We start from the raw sequence: 12,426 nt of genomic DNA, 5'->3' as shown, positions 1-12,426 counted from the left end.
TTTGGTAACATATTATTTTTAAGAAATTTCAGTTGTCCAATGTAAATTAGGGACATTTTCAAATATTTCTGAACCAAGTCTGGAAAAACATTGGGAATATATGAATATGGACAAAGGGAAAAACTGTCTCTATATCAGGCAGAGCAAAAGCTTAATAAAGTGAGTTCCTTAAATTGTGTGGAGGAGTTTAATCCAAGAAAATCTGAATTCCAGGAAATAAAGAGAATGAACAAGTTCTATGTCAACAATCTGGTTAAAGTACAGCAAATTCTAGCCCTAAGGCTTTGAGCCCTAATGTCATGAGTATATTTTCAGCCCCAGGACAATGGGCCCTTACATAGCTGCCATCCCAGTGATTCTTCTCAGAGCCCTCTTTATGTCTTTGTTCCTCAGACTGTAGATGAAGGGGTTCAGCATGGGTGTGACCACAGTGTACATCACCGAGGCAACTGCACTTGAGTGTGAGCTGTGGGTAGCAGAAACACTAAGGTATACACCTAAGACTGTGCAATAAAATAAGGAGACAACTGAGAGGTGAGATGCACAGGTGGAAAATGCTTTATACTTTCCCTGCACTGACGAGATTTTTCGTATGGAGGAAACTATCTTAGAATATGAGTAAAGAATTCCAGTGAGGGAAGCACCAGCATACACTCCAGCTGCAAAATACATCACTATGTCATTAAGAGAGGTGTCAGAACAGGCAAGTTGTACCACCTGATTAATTTCACAGAAAAAGTGGGGGATTTCCAATTCTGTACAAAAGGAGAGCCACGACACCATTATGCTTTGTAATAAGGAATTCAGGGCAGTCATGATCCAGGATGCCAGAACCAGCAGTCCACAGAGCAAGGGTTTCATGATGACTGTGTAGTGTAGGGGGTGGCAGATGGCCACAAAGCGGTCATAGGCCATCACAGTCAGGAGGAGCATGTCCAATGTTGCAAAGAGTATGAAAAAATACATTTGGATGATGCAACCTTCATATGTGATAACTTTGTTCTGTGTCCAGATATTTTGTAGCATCTTTGGGATAGTGGTGGAGGTGAAACAGATGTCCACAAAGGACAAGTTGGAGAGGAAGAAGTACATGGGTGTGTGGAGTTGGGAGTCTAGGCTGACGGCCAGCATGATGAGCAGGTTTCCAAACACAGTGATCAGGTACATGGAGAGGAAAAGCCCAAATATGAGAGGCTGTAATTCTGGTTCCTTTGATAATCCCAGAAGATAAAATTCTGAAATTTGTGTATCATTCTCTGGCTTCATGTGGTAGAGGTAACTACCAGGAAACAGAAAAAATAACATGACCAGTTTCTTAAAAATTGGCATTGCATGTAGTTCCCCTATGGTTCAGTAGCTTAAGGATATGGCATTTTCACTGCAGCAGCCCAGGTCTCTGCTGTGGTGCAGGTTTGGTCCCTTGTCCAGGAACTACAACATGCTGTGGGGTTGGCCAAACAAATAGCATTGCAAAATGGCTGAAAATCTACAATTTTTATTTTGCATTCCAATACTTCAAAAATTTTTTATGGAAATTTCCCTTTCAAGTGAGCCCCTGAAACATCTCTGAATAGGAATGTCTATCCCACATTCAGATTTTCCCGTGCATTGTCATGCATTCTACACTTTTAATAAGGAATTTTGTCATGCATTTGGGAATCAAATTGAGGAATGAGCAACTTCTTGACAAAGAGTAGAGAGTGCTAATAGACAATAGTCTATATATTTCAATGATGCAGAAAGAATATCAGCAAGTAAAATAACACACAAATTATTAGATGGCAATGATGCTATGAGAAAAACATGGAATGAAGCACAGAGTTAGCAGATCTAATTTTTTTTTTTCTTTTTAGGGCCACACCCATGGCACATGGAGGTTTGGAGTTTCCCAGGCTAGGGATAGAATCAGAGCTACAGCTGCCAGCCTATGCTACAGCCATAGCAGCACCAGATCTGAGCCATGTCTGTAACATACACCACAGCCCATGACAATCCCTGATTCTTAACCCACTGAGCAAGGCCAGGGATTGAACCTGCAACCTCATTGTTCCTAGTAGAATTTGTTTCCACTGTGCCATGATGGTAACTCCAGGTCTAGTCTTTTTAAATGCATGATTTGGTAGACTGAAAAACATTTGAATACAGACTGCATGGAAGAGAGAACAGAAGACATGAGTCTATCTGGGGGAAGTACATGCTGGGTAGAAAGAACACCAGGAAAAATATTCTGAAAAGGCACGCATTTCAGAAAATTGAGGCTGGAAAGTAAGCCACTGTGTCCAGGGGAAAGTACAAGAGGGAGAATGATGATAGCTGGTGTCAGAGAATTTGGAGAAATGAGGTGGCCTCTTTGCCAAAGCTGAAACTTCAAGTCACAGAAGTCCCTAGTTCCCATGTCTGATAAAGTTTATCAATTTTGTCTCCAAGAAATGCTGTAACAATTAGATCCTACAGTCTATCCCAGGGAACTATATCCAGGGTCTTAGGATAGACCATGATGGAAGATACTATAAGAAAGGGAGTGTGTGTGTGTGTGTGTGTGTGTGTGTGTGTATAAATGACTGGGTCACTATGCTATACAGAAGAAATTAACACGAGGAGTTCCTGTCGTGGTTCAGTGGTTAATGAATCCGACTAGGAACCATGAGGTTGCAGGTTCTATCCCTGGCCTTGCTCAGTGGGTTAAGGATCTGGCATTGCCATGAGCTGTGGTGTAGGTTGCATATGCAGCTCAGATCCCATGTTGCTGTGTCTCTGGTGTAGGCTGGCAGCTACAGCTCCAATTCCACCCCTAGCCTGGGAACCTCCATATGCCATGGGAGTGGCCCAAGAAATGGCAAACAAAAAGACAAAAAAAAAAAAAAAAAAAGAAGAAGAAGAAATTAACACAAACTGTTAATCAACTATGCTCTAAGAAAAAATATTTTTAAAATAAATTTTAAAAAATAAGTCCTGTGAATAGAAATGGGTCCCTTCATTATTTGTTGATTAATATTCTGGCACATGTATTTTAAGGGTCTCATATTGGAGAATATGGTCTCAGTTTCCTCTTCCTTGCCTTGAGAACTTCTCATTTCTCACAATACACAGACACACACACACAGACAGACAGACAAACAGACACAGACACACACAGACACACACAGACACACACACACACACACACACACACGCTATGGCCTCCTGGAGCAATGCTACTACCAGACTCTTCTCACTCATTCACAATAATTATGAAAACACAGATACAAGACAGCTTTACCATTAGATTATCATTCCCATAAAAAATGTAGAAACAGTACCTAAACTCCAGCTGTTAAGTCTCCTATGGACATGTAAATGTGTGGCTCTATCTTAATATGACCATTCTGTGTCCAGTATTAAAAGAAAAATTAGTATCAATTAAAATCTGAGAGTGAAACCGAGCAGGGCCCTGTGGCACCCCTGTGCACACAAGCCTTTCTGTGTCCCCCATTTCTTGGTTTTAGGCAATAAAACTCAGCCTCCTTGACCTTCCCTAAATTCCAAAGGGCAGGTTCAAACAGTTGCTAATCAGAAAAGGGAGTGGATGCAGAGACAAGGAAGGAGCAGGCAAGAGACAATAGTGCAGCCTAGGGGCAGTGTTCCTGGTCCTTCCCCAAGGAATATAGGAAATAGTATCTTTGGGTTCTTCTGCAGAACTAAAACCCCCAATAATTGGAAGATGTTAAGGAAGCCTTCTTCATTCTGGAGAGATGACCTTCAGATCACTGAATGCCAGCTTTGAAAACAATGGAAGATTGCCTCTAACCTGATCCTTATCTGAGGCCCTATTTTTCACTCCCCAAACTATAAAACCACCTACCAATCCTCCTGAGGGGGGCACAGTCTTTAAGTCATTAGCTTGCTGTGTCCCCCCTTGGCTTGGCAAAGCAATAAAGCTGTTTTCTCCTTCACCCAAAACTGTCTCTGCATTTCAATTCTTCCCCAGTGAGCAGAGGCCGAGTTCTGGCAACAAGAGGAAAAAAGACTATTTGGGAATAAAAAATGAACTCATAAGCTCAGCTGATCCCTAGAATTTGTGATGAGGCTAAATCTTCCTACATTCTGGCAATTTTTCAAACCTAGTTATATCCCCATGTTGCCCAGAGTAGTAAAGCAACAAAAAGCACTATATCCAAAAAGAGACAGGAAGGACATATTTACATTATCATATTTACATATTTACATATTATCAAGCTAACTGAACTTCCCACTAGGAACATGGGCAAGGAAAATAAATCAAAAATCCACAAAAGGGAAATACACAAAATACAATAAAATGGGAGATATACCATTAATTTGATAAAAGATACATTGTTTAGATATCAGATACAAAACTTTGGTAGTCTGAAAGTCTGGTTTTGAATTTGGGACCAGCACATACTTGCTGTTTGAATTGGGAGAACAAATGGGACATTTCAAAATGTTAATATCCTCACCCAAATAGGTGGGGTAGCTCTATTCATCCTCCTAAAGTGGGCAATGTAGTCATTAAATGTAAAAAGCTTAGCATAGTTCCTTCCTGTTAGTAAATAGTTACCACTTGCAATGAGTTTTGACTGATGTTTTTCCTCCTTCCTCTCAAATGTCTCTACTGCTCTCCTATCTCTTGGTCCCCAGTTCCACAGCTTTATTTTAGTTTCTTGTCTTCTTTCACATCTATGTTACCTGGCACCACTCTTGCCAATATTCATATCGACCCAGAGAAATATTTATATAGTATAAAGCAGGTCGTCCAATCCCTGACTTAATGATCTCCCCACTGGTGAACAAGCTCCAAATTCCACACCCAGACTTGATTTTACCTGATTGAACCACAAACCTTACCCTTATGCTGCCCTTGTCCACAGCAATCTCAAAAATATTGACCTTGAGTTTTAGCTTCATTTGATGCCTCAGCCACAAGACTCAGAGTGTACACACACCTGCTTCACTCTGCTTGGACAATCAACCACTGGTCTATTTGGAATTTTTACCCTTCTCTACCTTCAAAACCCCATCTTATTTTTCAGACTGCTTATATTATCTCCTTCATGAACCTTCCTCTTGACATTCCCACAGAAAAAGAATATTTTCTTTTACAATAATTTAGATATAGTGCTATCACTGTGTAATTTTAATTTAATTTGATTTCTTTTATTCTCTGCTAGACTGTGAGTGCTTTTGAGACATGTATCAATATTATACACACTCTCCAACCCCCTCAGATTTAGTTTAGTTGAAACAGTATCAACATAAATACATATTGCATGAAGGGATGAAAGAATGTGTTCTCACAGAAATTACTCATGATGAGAGAAAAAAAATGAAGCAGGGAAATTCTAACATGGAAGACAGGCTGAAGGAATTTTTTCCATATTCTGTAATCAAGACCTATTAGAGGATCAGGGAATTCAGTTTGTAAAAATAAAATAGAATAGAATAAATAAAGCACAAATGAAAATATCAGAGTGCATCATGCATAGTAAGTGCTTTTTGGTTCTATTTGTTTATCTTTGTGTGTGTTTGTGTATGTGCACATGCATATGTGTGTATTTTTTGCTTGCCAGTGCACCCATGTTCTATCACATGTAAAAGACATGTATTGCCTGGGACACAGGCAAAAAAAATTCTTATTCATTGTGGTAAGCTCAAGAATAGTTTTTTAAAATGGGTATTTCCTGCTGATGGAGAAGCAATCTAAACAAAAGAGTCAGGTTAAAGTGATGTTAGACTCAAGGGACCACAGGCCAACTGCACTTTCATTCCTGCCCTTGCCTCATTACACTGTCCACATTGGACCCCTGACTGAATTTTTGTTTCATATTTATTCCTATATACTTGACCATATTTGATTTTAGGTGGTCCACTGGTGGGTGTGGTTGAGGCAGAATAATAATTCAGGTAGTTAGTGTAGGAACATGGGCTTCATTATATTCCCTAATTAATGTCCTTGGTTTCAGATTTGTAAAAACTAATCAAGTCAAATAGGTCTTGCTTGAAGATAAACTATTGAAAATACATTTATTTTACATGAAGGTGGGAATTACCACTGACCTATACATTTGATGGTTAGCAAAAGAATGTAAAGAGTGGTGACTCTAAGTCTAGGGGAAAGAAGATCAAAAGGACCATATAACTTATGGAGCATACCCCAACTATGAAGTTCCTATTGGACAAGGCCTGATATAGGTGTTGGGCAAGGCCAAGAGGGAGAAGAAATGATAGCAGGACCCCATGTTTGTACCCCAAACCTTAAGAAATAAAACCTCTGTTGAACGATAGAGAGGGAGACTCTTCCTCCCCCTCCCAGTGTCTGTGCTGGGAGCTATTTACTTTCCTATAATAAAGACTTATTGTTTGCTTGATGCCTGTGTATGTTCACAAAGTTCATTCTTGGGCTCTGTGAATAAGAATCCAGATTCCAGTAACAAGTTCGGCCCTTTTATCACTTTTCTTCTGTGGCATTTTTCCTTGCTATTTTTTTGTCTATGGGGTTTTTGTTTTGGTTTGGTTTGGTTGGGTTGGGTTAAATGCATTGGCCACACTATACTTCTGTTTTTGATTCCTATCCCATAAGCAATGGCCTCCCAGTAGACTCTAAAATCCTACACATGCCACAAAACTTGTATCTTCCTTCATTGAATTTATAACTGTGGATATTTTGTCATATATGCACTTATCTTAATCTTCTTTCTCCATTAAAATGTTAGATTCAAATGGGCAGGGATCTCACCTGTTTGTTTCAGTCTCATGGTTTCATAAAGATGTGTATTTACATAGAAAAAAAAAATTGAAAATGGGATTTATAAAATAAAAAGAATAGCAGGGGAAGTACAAGCCAGATTAAATGTAGTGAGTTCAAAACAACTTTATTTACATTTTGTGAATAAAAGAGTAAATGAACTATTAAAAGAAAAAAATGTAAAATAACAATAATCACATTAGAACCAGTTTTAAATATAAATGAAATGGACAAAAACCTAAAAAAAAATAGGACATATGATTTTTAAAAATTAGTTCAGGAAGCAATATCTAAAATTATAACTTCTGCCTATGCAAACAAAAACAGATTCAAACATACTTATGAAAAACACATGAGCAATACCAAGTTGAATGAAAAACTATGTGTTCCACAAGATGGCAGCAAATGATTGCCATTTAAAAAACACATGTACTCAGAAAAGGCAAAATGTAGCAGGAAGTAAAAATGTGAAGTAAGATGACAAATCAGGCAAAGGGCATTTTATTACTACTAAGGATGCAGAATAATTTTCTATGTTTGTGAAGCAATTAGAAGAGGACAAAATATGACCAACTGATGGATTTGACCCCTCAAAATGTGTAAACTCTCACGCAACCCTGTAAATACATACATATATACAACACATGTATATTCATACAAGAATTAAATGGTAAATTGAAAACATCTTTAAAAATCATAATTCTTTGATTTGAAGAATGTAATAAAATAAAATAAGTATAAAGAGAGACTTGACTAGAGAGTCTGGAAGAAGGGAAGTACTTGCAGGTAAGGGCAGTTTGGGGTGAAATTGTCCCACAAAAATGGTGCCTGAAACACACATGTAGATCTCTCTGCACTAGGCCAGCTGTTTGTGTTTTCAGGTGACCTCAGTAAATGTTCTAGGGTTTCATTTTCACTGACTGCTTTCCTGCAGTATCTGTTGGGCTCCTGTACTCACCTGGATGGGAACTCTGAGAGGAAGGTCTCTGTGTGGAAGTCCAAATTCCTCCCTGGGTTGCTGATGATGGAGACACTGTCTCCAGATATGAAAACAGTAAATACTGAAGCATGGATCTCTGAACTAGAAGTAATTATTCAAATGCCCCCTCCAGCTGAAGTTTGAATAAGCTCAGACATCACAGCAGTAGGGATATTTACATCTCCATCTATTTGCTGTAACTGCACAACACATTTTCCATGGTTACTCCCACCCTTGAACACATCACTTCCCCAGGGGCACTTGTCTGGACAGAATGGATTTTTTTCCTGCTGATTTGCTATTCCCAGGAGACCAGGTTAGAAGTTAGGTGTATCCAATTCTTATTGCTACTCCCTGACCTCTCTTGGCTTCCAGGGGTCTAATGCTGAAATTTTTAGAACACACAGTTGATGTTTTCTCCAAATCCAAGCCTGAGGAACCTGACTTGAGTGGTTTCCTTGGGTCTCAAAAGCACTGGCTGGTGATGGGAACTCAGCTCTTGATATCACCAGAAAATTGCTCTTTCTTCTGCCATAAGAGAGAGAACTGTCTTCCTCTGCTAGAAAACCCTGGGTAAAATTATCCTTGGCTTCATAATGCCTTTGACATATCAGTTAGGAATTTCATGTTTTTAATACAAGTGAGAAGTTGGTGTTTGGTCTTTATAAAATATTTGGTTATTAGAAAAATATATATTTGGATCTTTAATATACCATGAGATGAGATTATAATCTAATAATTATTGACACATTTTTTAATAGTCCATCTTATGTCAACTGTATGATTGTGAACCACATTCTAAAATGGCAGTATTAGGTGATTGGCCGAAAGTTATGAATTGAGTATGGCAAATGCTTTGATTAGAACACAAAATATTTCTAGTTATTGAGCTCTAGCAGTTCTCAATCAGATTTTTTTTCCTCCAGAGGACACTTGGTAGTATCTGGAGAAATTTTTGATTGTCATATTTCAGGTAAGCTACTGGCTTGTAGGGAGTTAAGGTTAGGGATGCAGTTCAGCAACCTACAAAGCAAAGGTCAGCCCCAGTACAGGGAATTATCCAGCACACTGTGAATTGTGGTGAGGTTGAGAAACGCTATTCTAAACAAGTACTTCTCCCAACATCAATGTACATGAAGCCTTTGGAAATATTGTTTAAATGCAGATTCTGATTTGGCAGGGCTAGGGTTACCCAGAGATTCTTCATTTGTAACAAACTCTCAGATGTTGCTGATGTTTCAGGTCCTGTTCTGTGAACCACACCATGAATATCAAGGCTGTGGTCCAGTGTTAGAGTTTGGTGTATGTATTTTAGGTCTTTCCCATTAAGAACTTTCTTTTCCACCTCAGGTCTGATGTAAGGTGGTTTAATGTTGGACTAAGCCATTCAGTGTCTGCATGCACACATTTACATGTGCTTCTTGATTATTTACCTCTTGACAGGAAGAAAATTTGACCTTTGTTTCCTTACCTGTAATTGGGTAAATTCCACCTAAGGAGTTGGTGAGAGAAATAGATAATATTTTAGATCTCATAAGAAATTACCTGGCACAGATAGATGCATAGCATTTATTATGACCATATCCGAGTTCTAAACTTACAAAGCCTGTTAGGACTCTAGAGAATCTCTCAAAATAGGAAGCGAGTTCAGGATTATTCTGATCCCAGGAGATTGTGAGTTGTGATTTTAATTTCTTCCCAGGGCCCCCTGAAGGAAGCAGATTGCTTGAGAGGCCACCATTCTGTGCCTTATACTATGCAGGGATATAAACTCTGTCCTCTTTTTGCTGGCTGCCCATAGCCTCGGAAGAATTTTCAGACTCTTTCAAGTGTTTTACTATGTTTCTATGATCTGCCCAGAATATGTGTAAAGCTGCTTTTTCTTGGTGAATCATAGTTTCCTCCAGCTCTTTTTATATTCCTTACTGCAAATCTATAGCATAAAATTCAGGAAGATTTGATGTCATTAGAAATATTAAATGCTAGCATGTTTGTTCCTACCTCAGGTAGAATTTCTTTATTTTTCACATTTATTGTTCTTATTTTCATTATCTTAGGAGTGTACATCCTCACACATTGCTTTGAGTCTTGAATGTGCCTCAAGGGGAAGACGTGCAGGTCCCCACCATTCAGTTTTACTTGGACCTGTGACAGTCTTGGGTTTACAGAATGAGGGAAGACTTGACATGCCCAGTGCTTAAGGAGAAGCTGTAAGAGGTAAGTGACATTCCACCCTTTCTATAACTGTCCCCCTCTATTGTGAGAATGGGCACCTCTCACATAGGATCTGGTCCATGGGCATGGCTTCCAGAAAGGAGATATGCATGTAGCCTAATACAGTTGGGACAGAGCCATGGACACCTTGAGACATGTGTCTAATGTGATAAAAATAAACTTTTGTTATTTTAAGGTATTGGGATTTCAAGAGATTATTTTTACCATGAATGTAAATGTAATTCAGACAATTATTCATTTTTTTGACACACTGAATTTTTCTTTTCTTATATCTTTTGTCAGTTTTATTTAATGTATTACATGTATTATTATTTCTGATATCAAAATGTAAACATAGTAATACAATTTTTAAAAACATTAAAAAAACAATAATACAAAATAATTTATTCGGACACTACCAAATAGTTATTTCAACATATTTTTTGTTTAAACTGTTTTAAAAATTTAAGCATATTTGATTTACATTATTATGTTAGTTTTATGTATATAACATAGTGACAATATTTTATAGATTACACTCCATTGAAAATTATAATAAGATATTGGTTATGGAATTCCCATGCCAACCTCACTGTGCACTCATCCCCAAGCCCAGTGTATGCTCTGGCCCCACCCACTCCATGCCACAACTTAGCACTAGTTTGGCATGGCCATGTCAGTGGAAAAGCTGCATGTGGGCAGCCTCCATGAAGAGTCAAAGGTAGTGGAGAAGATTATTCTTTTAATTAACATGACAGGCATCCTTATAAAATGGTTTCACACAGAGACACACACACACAGGGATGACATCTAATGCAGATTCATTCAGAGATCAGGATGATGCTTCTATTTGCTAAGGAATGCCAGAGATGACCAGCAAATTAAAAGAAGCTAGATATGTATCTGATTTTTTTCACAGCCCTTAGAGAGAACCAATCCTGATGACCCCTTGATTTCCAAATTCTAGTCTCTAGAACTGTGAGAAAAGAGTTGTCTATTGTTTAAACCACACAGTTTGTGGTACTTTGTCATAGCAGTCCTAGAGAAATAATACAGTGTCTTTAAATATGATAAAAATCAAGACATGATAACATATAATTATTCCAGTAGGAGGAGGAAATAAACTGATTTTGGAGCAATCCAGGATCCATGGGAAATGCCTACAAAATGTTTTGAGCATTGCTACTTATGAGAGCTCTGTAACAACCCTGTCAATGAGAGATGCTACTCTTCCAAAGAGTCTCCCCAGAGTTTTCTTCATGTCCCTATTCCTCAGACTGTAGATGAAGGGGTTAAGCTTGGGGGTGATCATGGTGTACATCACCAAGGCGACCAGACAAGTCCTAGAGGATGAAACTGAGGTAGACTCCAAGGCTTGTGCCATACAACAAGGAAAGCACTGAGAGGTGAGACCCACAGATGGAAATGGCTTTGTAATTTACCCTGGATGATGAAATTCTCAGGATGGAGGAGAAAATCTGAGAATAAGAAAAGAGGATCCCAGGGAGAGGGGGAAAAAAAAAACCTAGGACAACTACAAAATAAACCATTATGGTAATGATGAGGGTATTCGATCAGGTGAGCTTTAGAACTATAGGAAGATCACAAAATAAGTGTGGGATATTCATGTTCATGCAGAAGGACAGCCTCAAAACAGTCAAGGTCTCAAGAAGGGAACTCATGACACTGAGAAACCAGGATCCCAGAGCCAGCATCCCACATACCTGGGGATTCATGATGACTGTATAGTACAGGGGGTGACAGATGGCTACAAAGTGGTCATAGGCCATCATGATCAGAATTAAATTGTCCAGGCAGCCAAACACAAAGAAAAAAACTATCTGGCTGAGGCAGCCTGCATAGGTGATAACTTGGCTCTGTGTCTGTATATTCACAGGCATCTTTGGGATAGTAGTGGAGGTGAAACAGATGTCAGCAAAGGACAGGTTGGAGAGGAAGAAGTACATTGGCATGTGGAGGTGAGAGTCTGAGATAATGGCCAAGATAATGAGCAATTTTCTAGTGAATGTGATCAGGTACATGAAGAGAAACAACCCAAAAAGGAGAAGCTGCATATCTGGCTCCTCTGTGAATCCCAGGAGGAGAAAGTATCTTGTTTGGTTTCTTATTTCCATGTAGCAGTTGCATTTGTCTAGAATGAGGTAAAAATAAATAAATAAATAAAAAATAACACTCCAGCATTCACTCCAAATAAGACTTCACCAGAATGACAGAAACATCCTTAATCCAAACCCAGGGAATCCTTTAAGTCCTTCATTTGGACTAATGGTTTTATCTATTTGATAACAAATTGTGGTTACCATTGATACCTTTAAAATCTTTTTGTAGGTTCTGTGGTTCTCTCTGAATAAAAAATATTTGGTATAAATAAGGGAAGCAAAGGTAATTGATTGGGCAATATTTGGAAAATTATAAAAGATGAAAATGTGCCATGTAGAAAATGTGGCTATAAAAATCATCTATTTCACTG

At 38.5% G+C, this 12,426-nt stretch overlaps 1 protein-coding gene and 1 pseudogene across 1 annotated transcript; both read right to left on the bottom strand.

Annotated features, from left to right (window-relative positions):
• Window positions 1–333: 333 nt before the first annotated feature.
• On the bottom strand, window positions 334–1,266 carry LOC110258519 (olfactory receptor 7A17-like). Its single transcript, XM_021081769.1, has one exon. It carries the CDS (start codon window positions 1,264–1,266, stop codon window positions 334–336), a length of 933 nt encoding a protein of 310 aa, XP_020937428.1.
• Window positions 1,267–11,121: 9,855 nt separating this feature from the next.
• On the bottom strand, window positions 11,122–12,070 carry LOC110258518 (olfactory receptor 7C2-like; annotated as a pseudogene).
• Window positions 12,071–12,426: the final 356 nt, after the last annotated feature.

Source organism: Sus scrofa, chromosome 2, assembly GCF_054392235.1.
Source record: "Sus scrofa isolate SSC_HxYL_T2T_F1_AM1 chromosome 2, Sscrofa_HxYL_maternal_Yorkshire_Landrace_v2.0, whole genome shotgun sequence".
Lineage (NCBI taxonomy): Eukaryota > Metazoa > Chordata > Mammalia > Artiodactyla > Suidae > Sus > Sus scrofa.
This window is presented reverse-complemented; position numbering and strand designations above follow the sequence as displayed.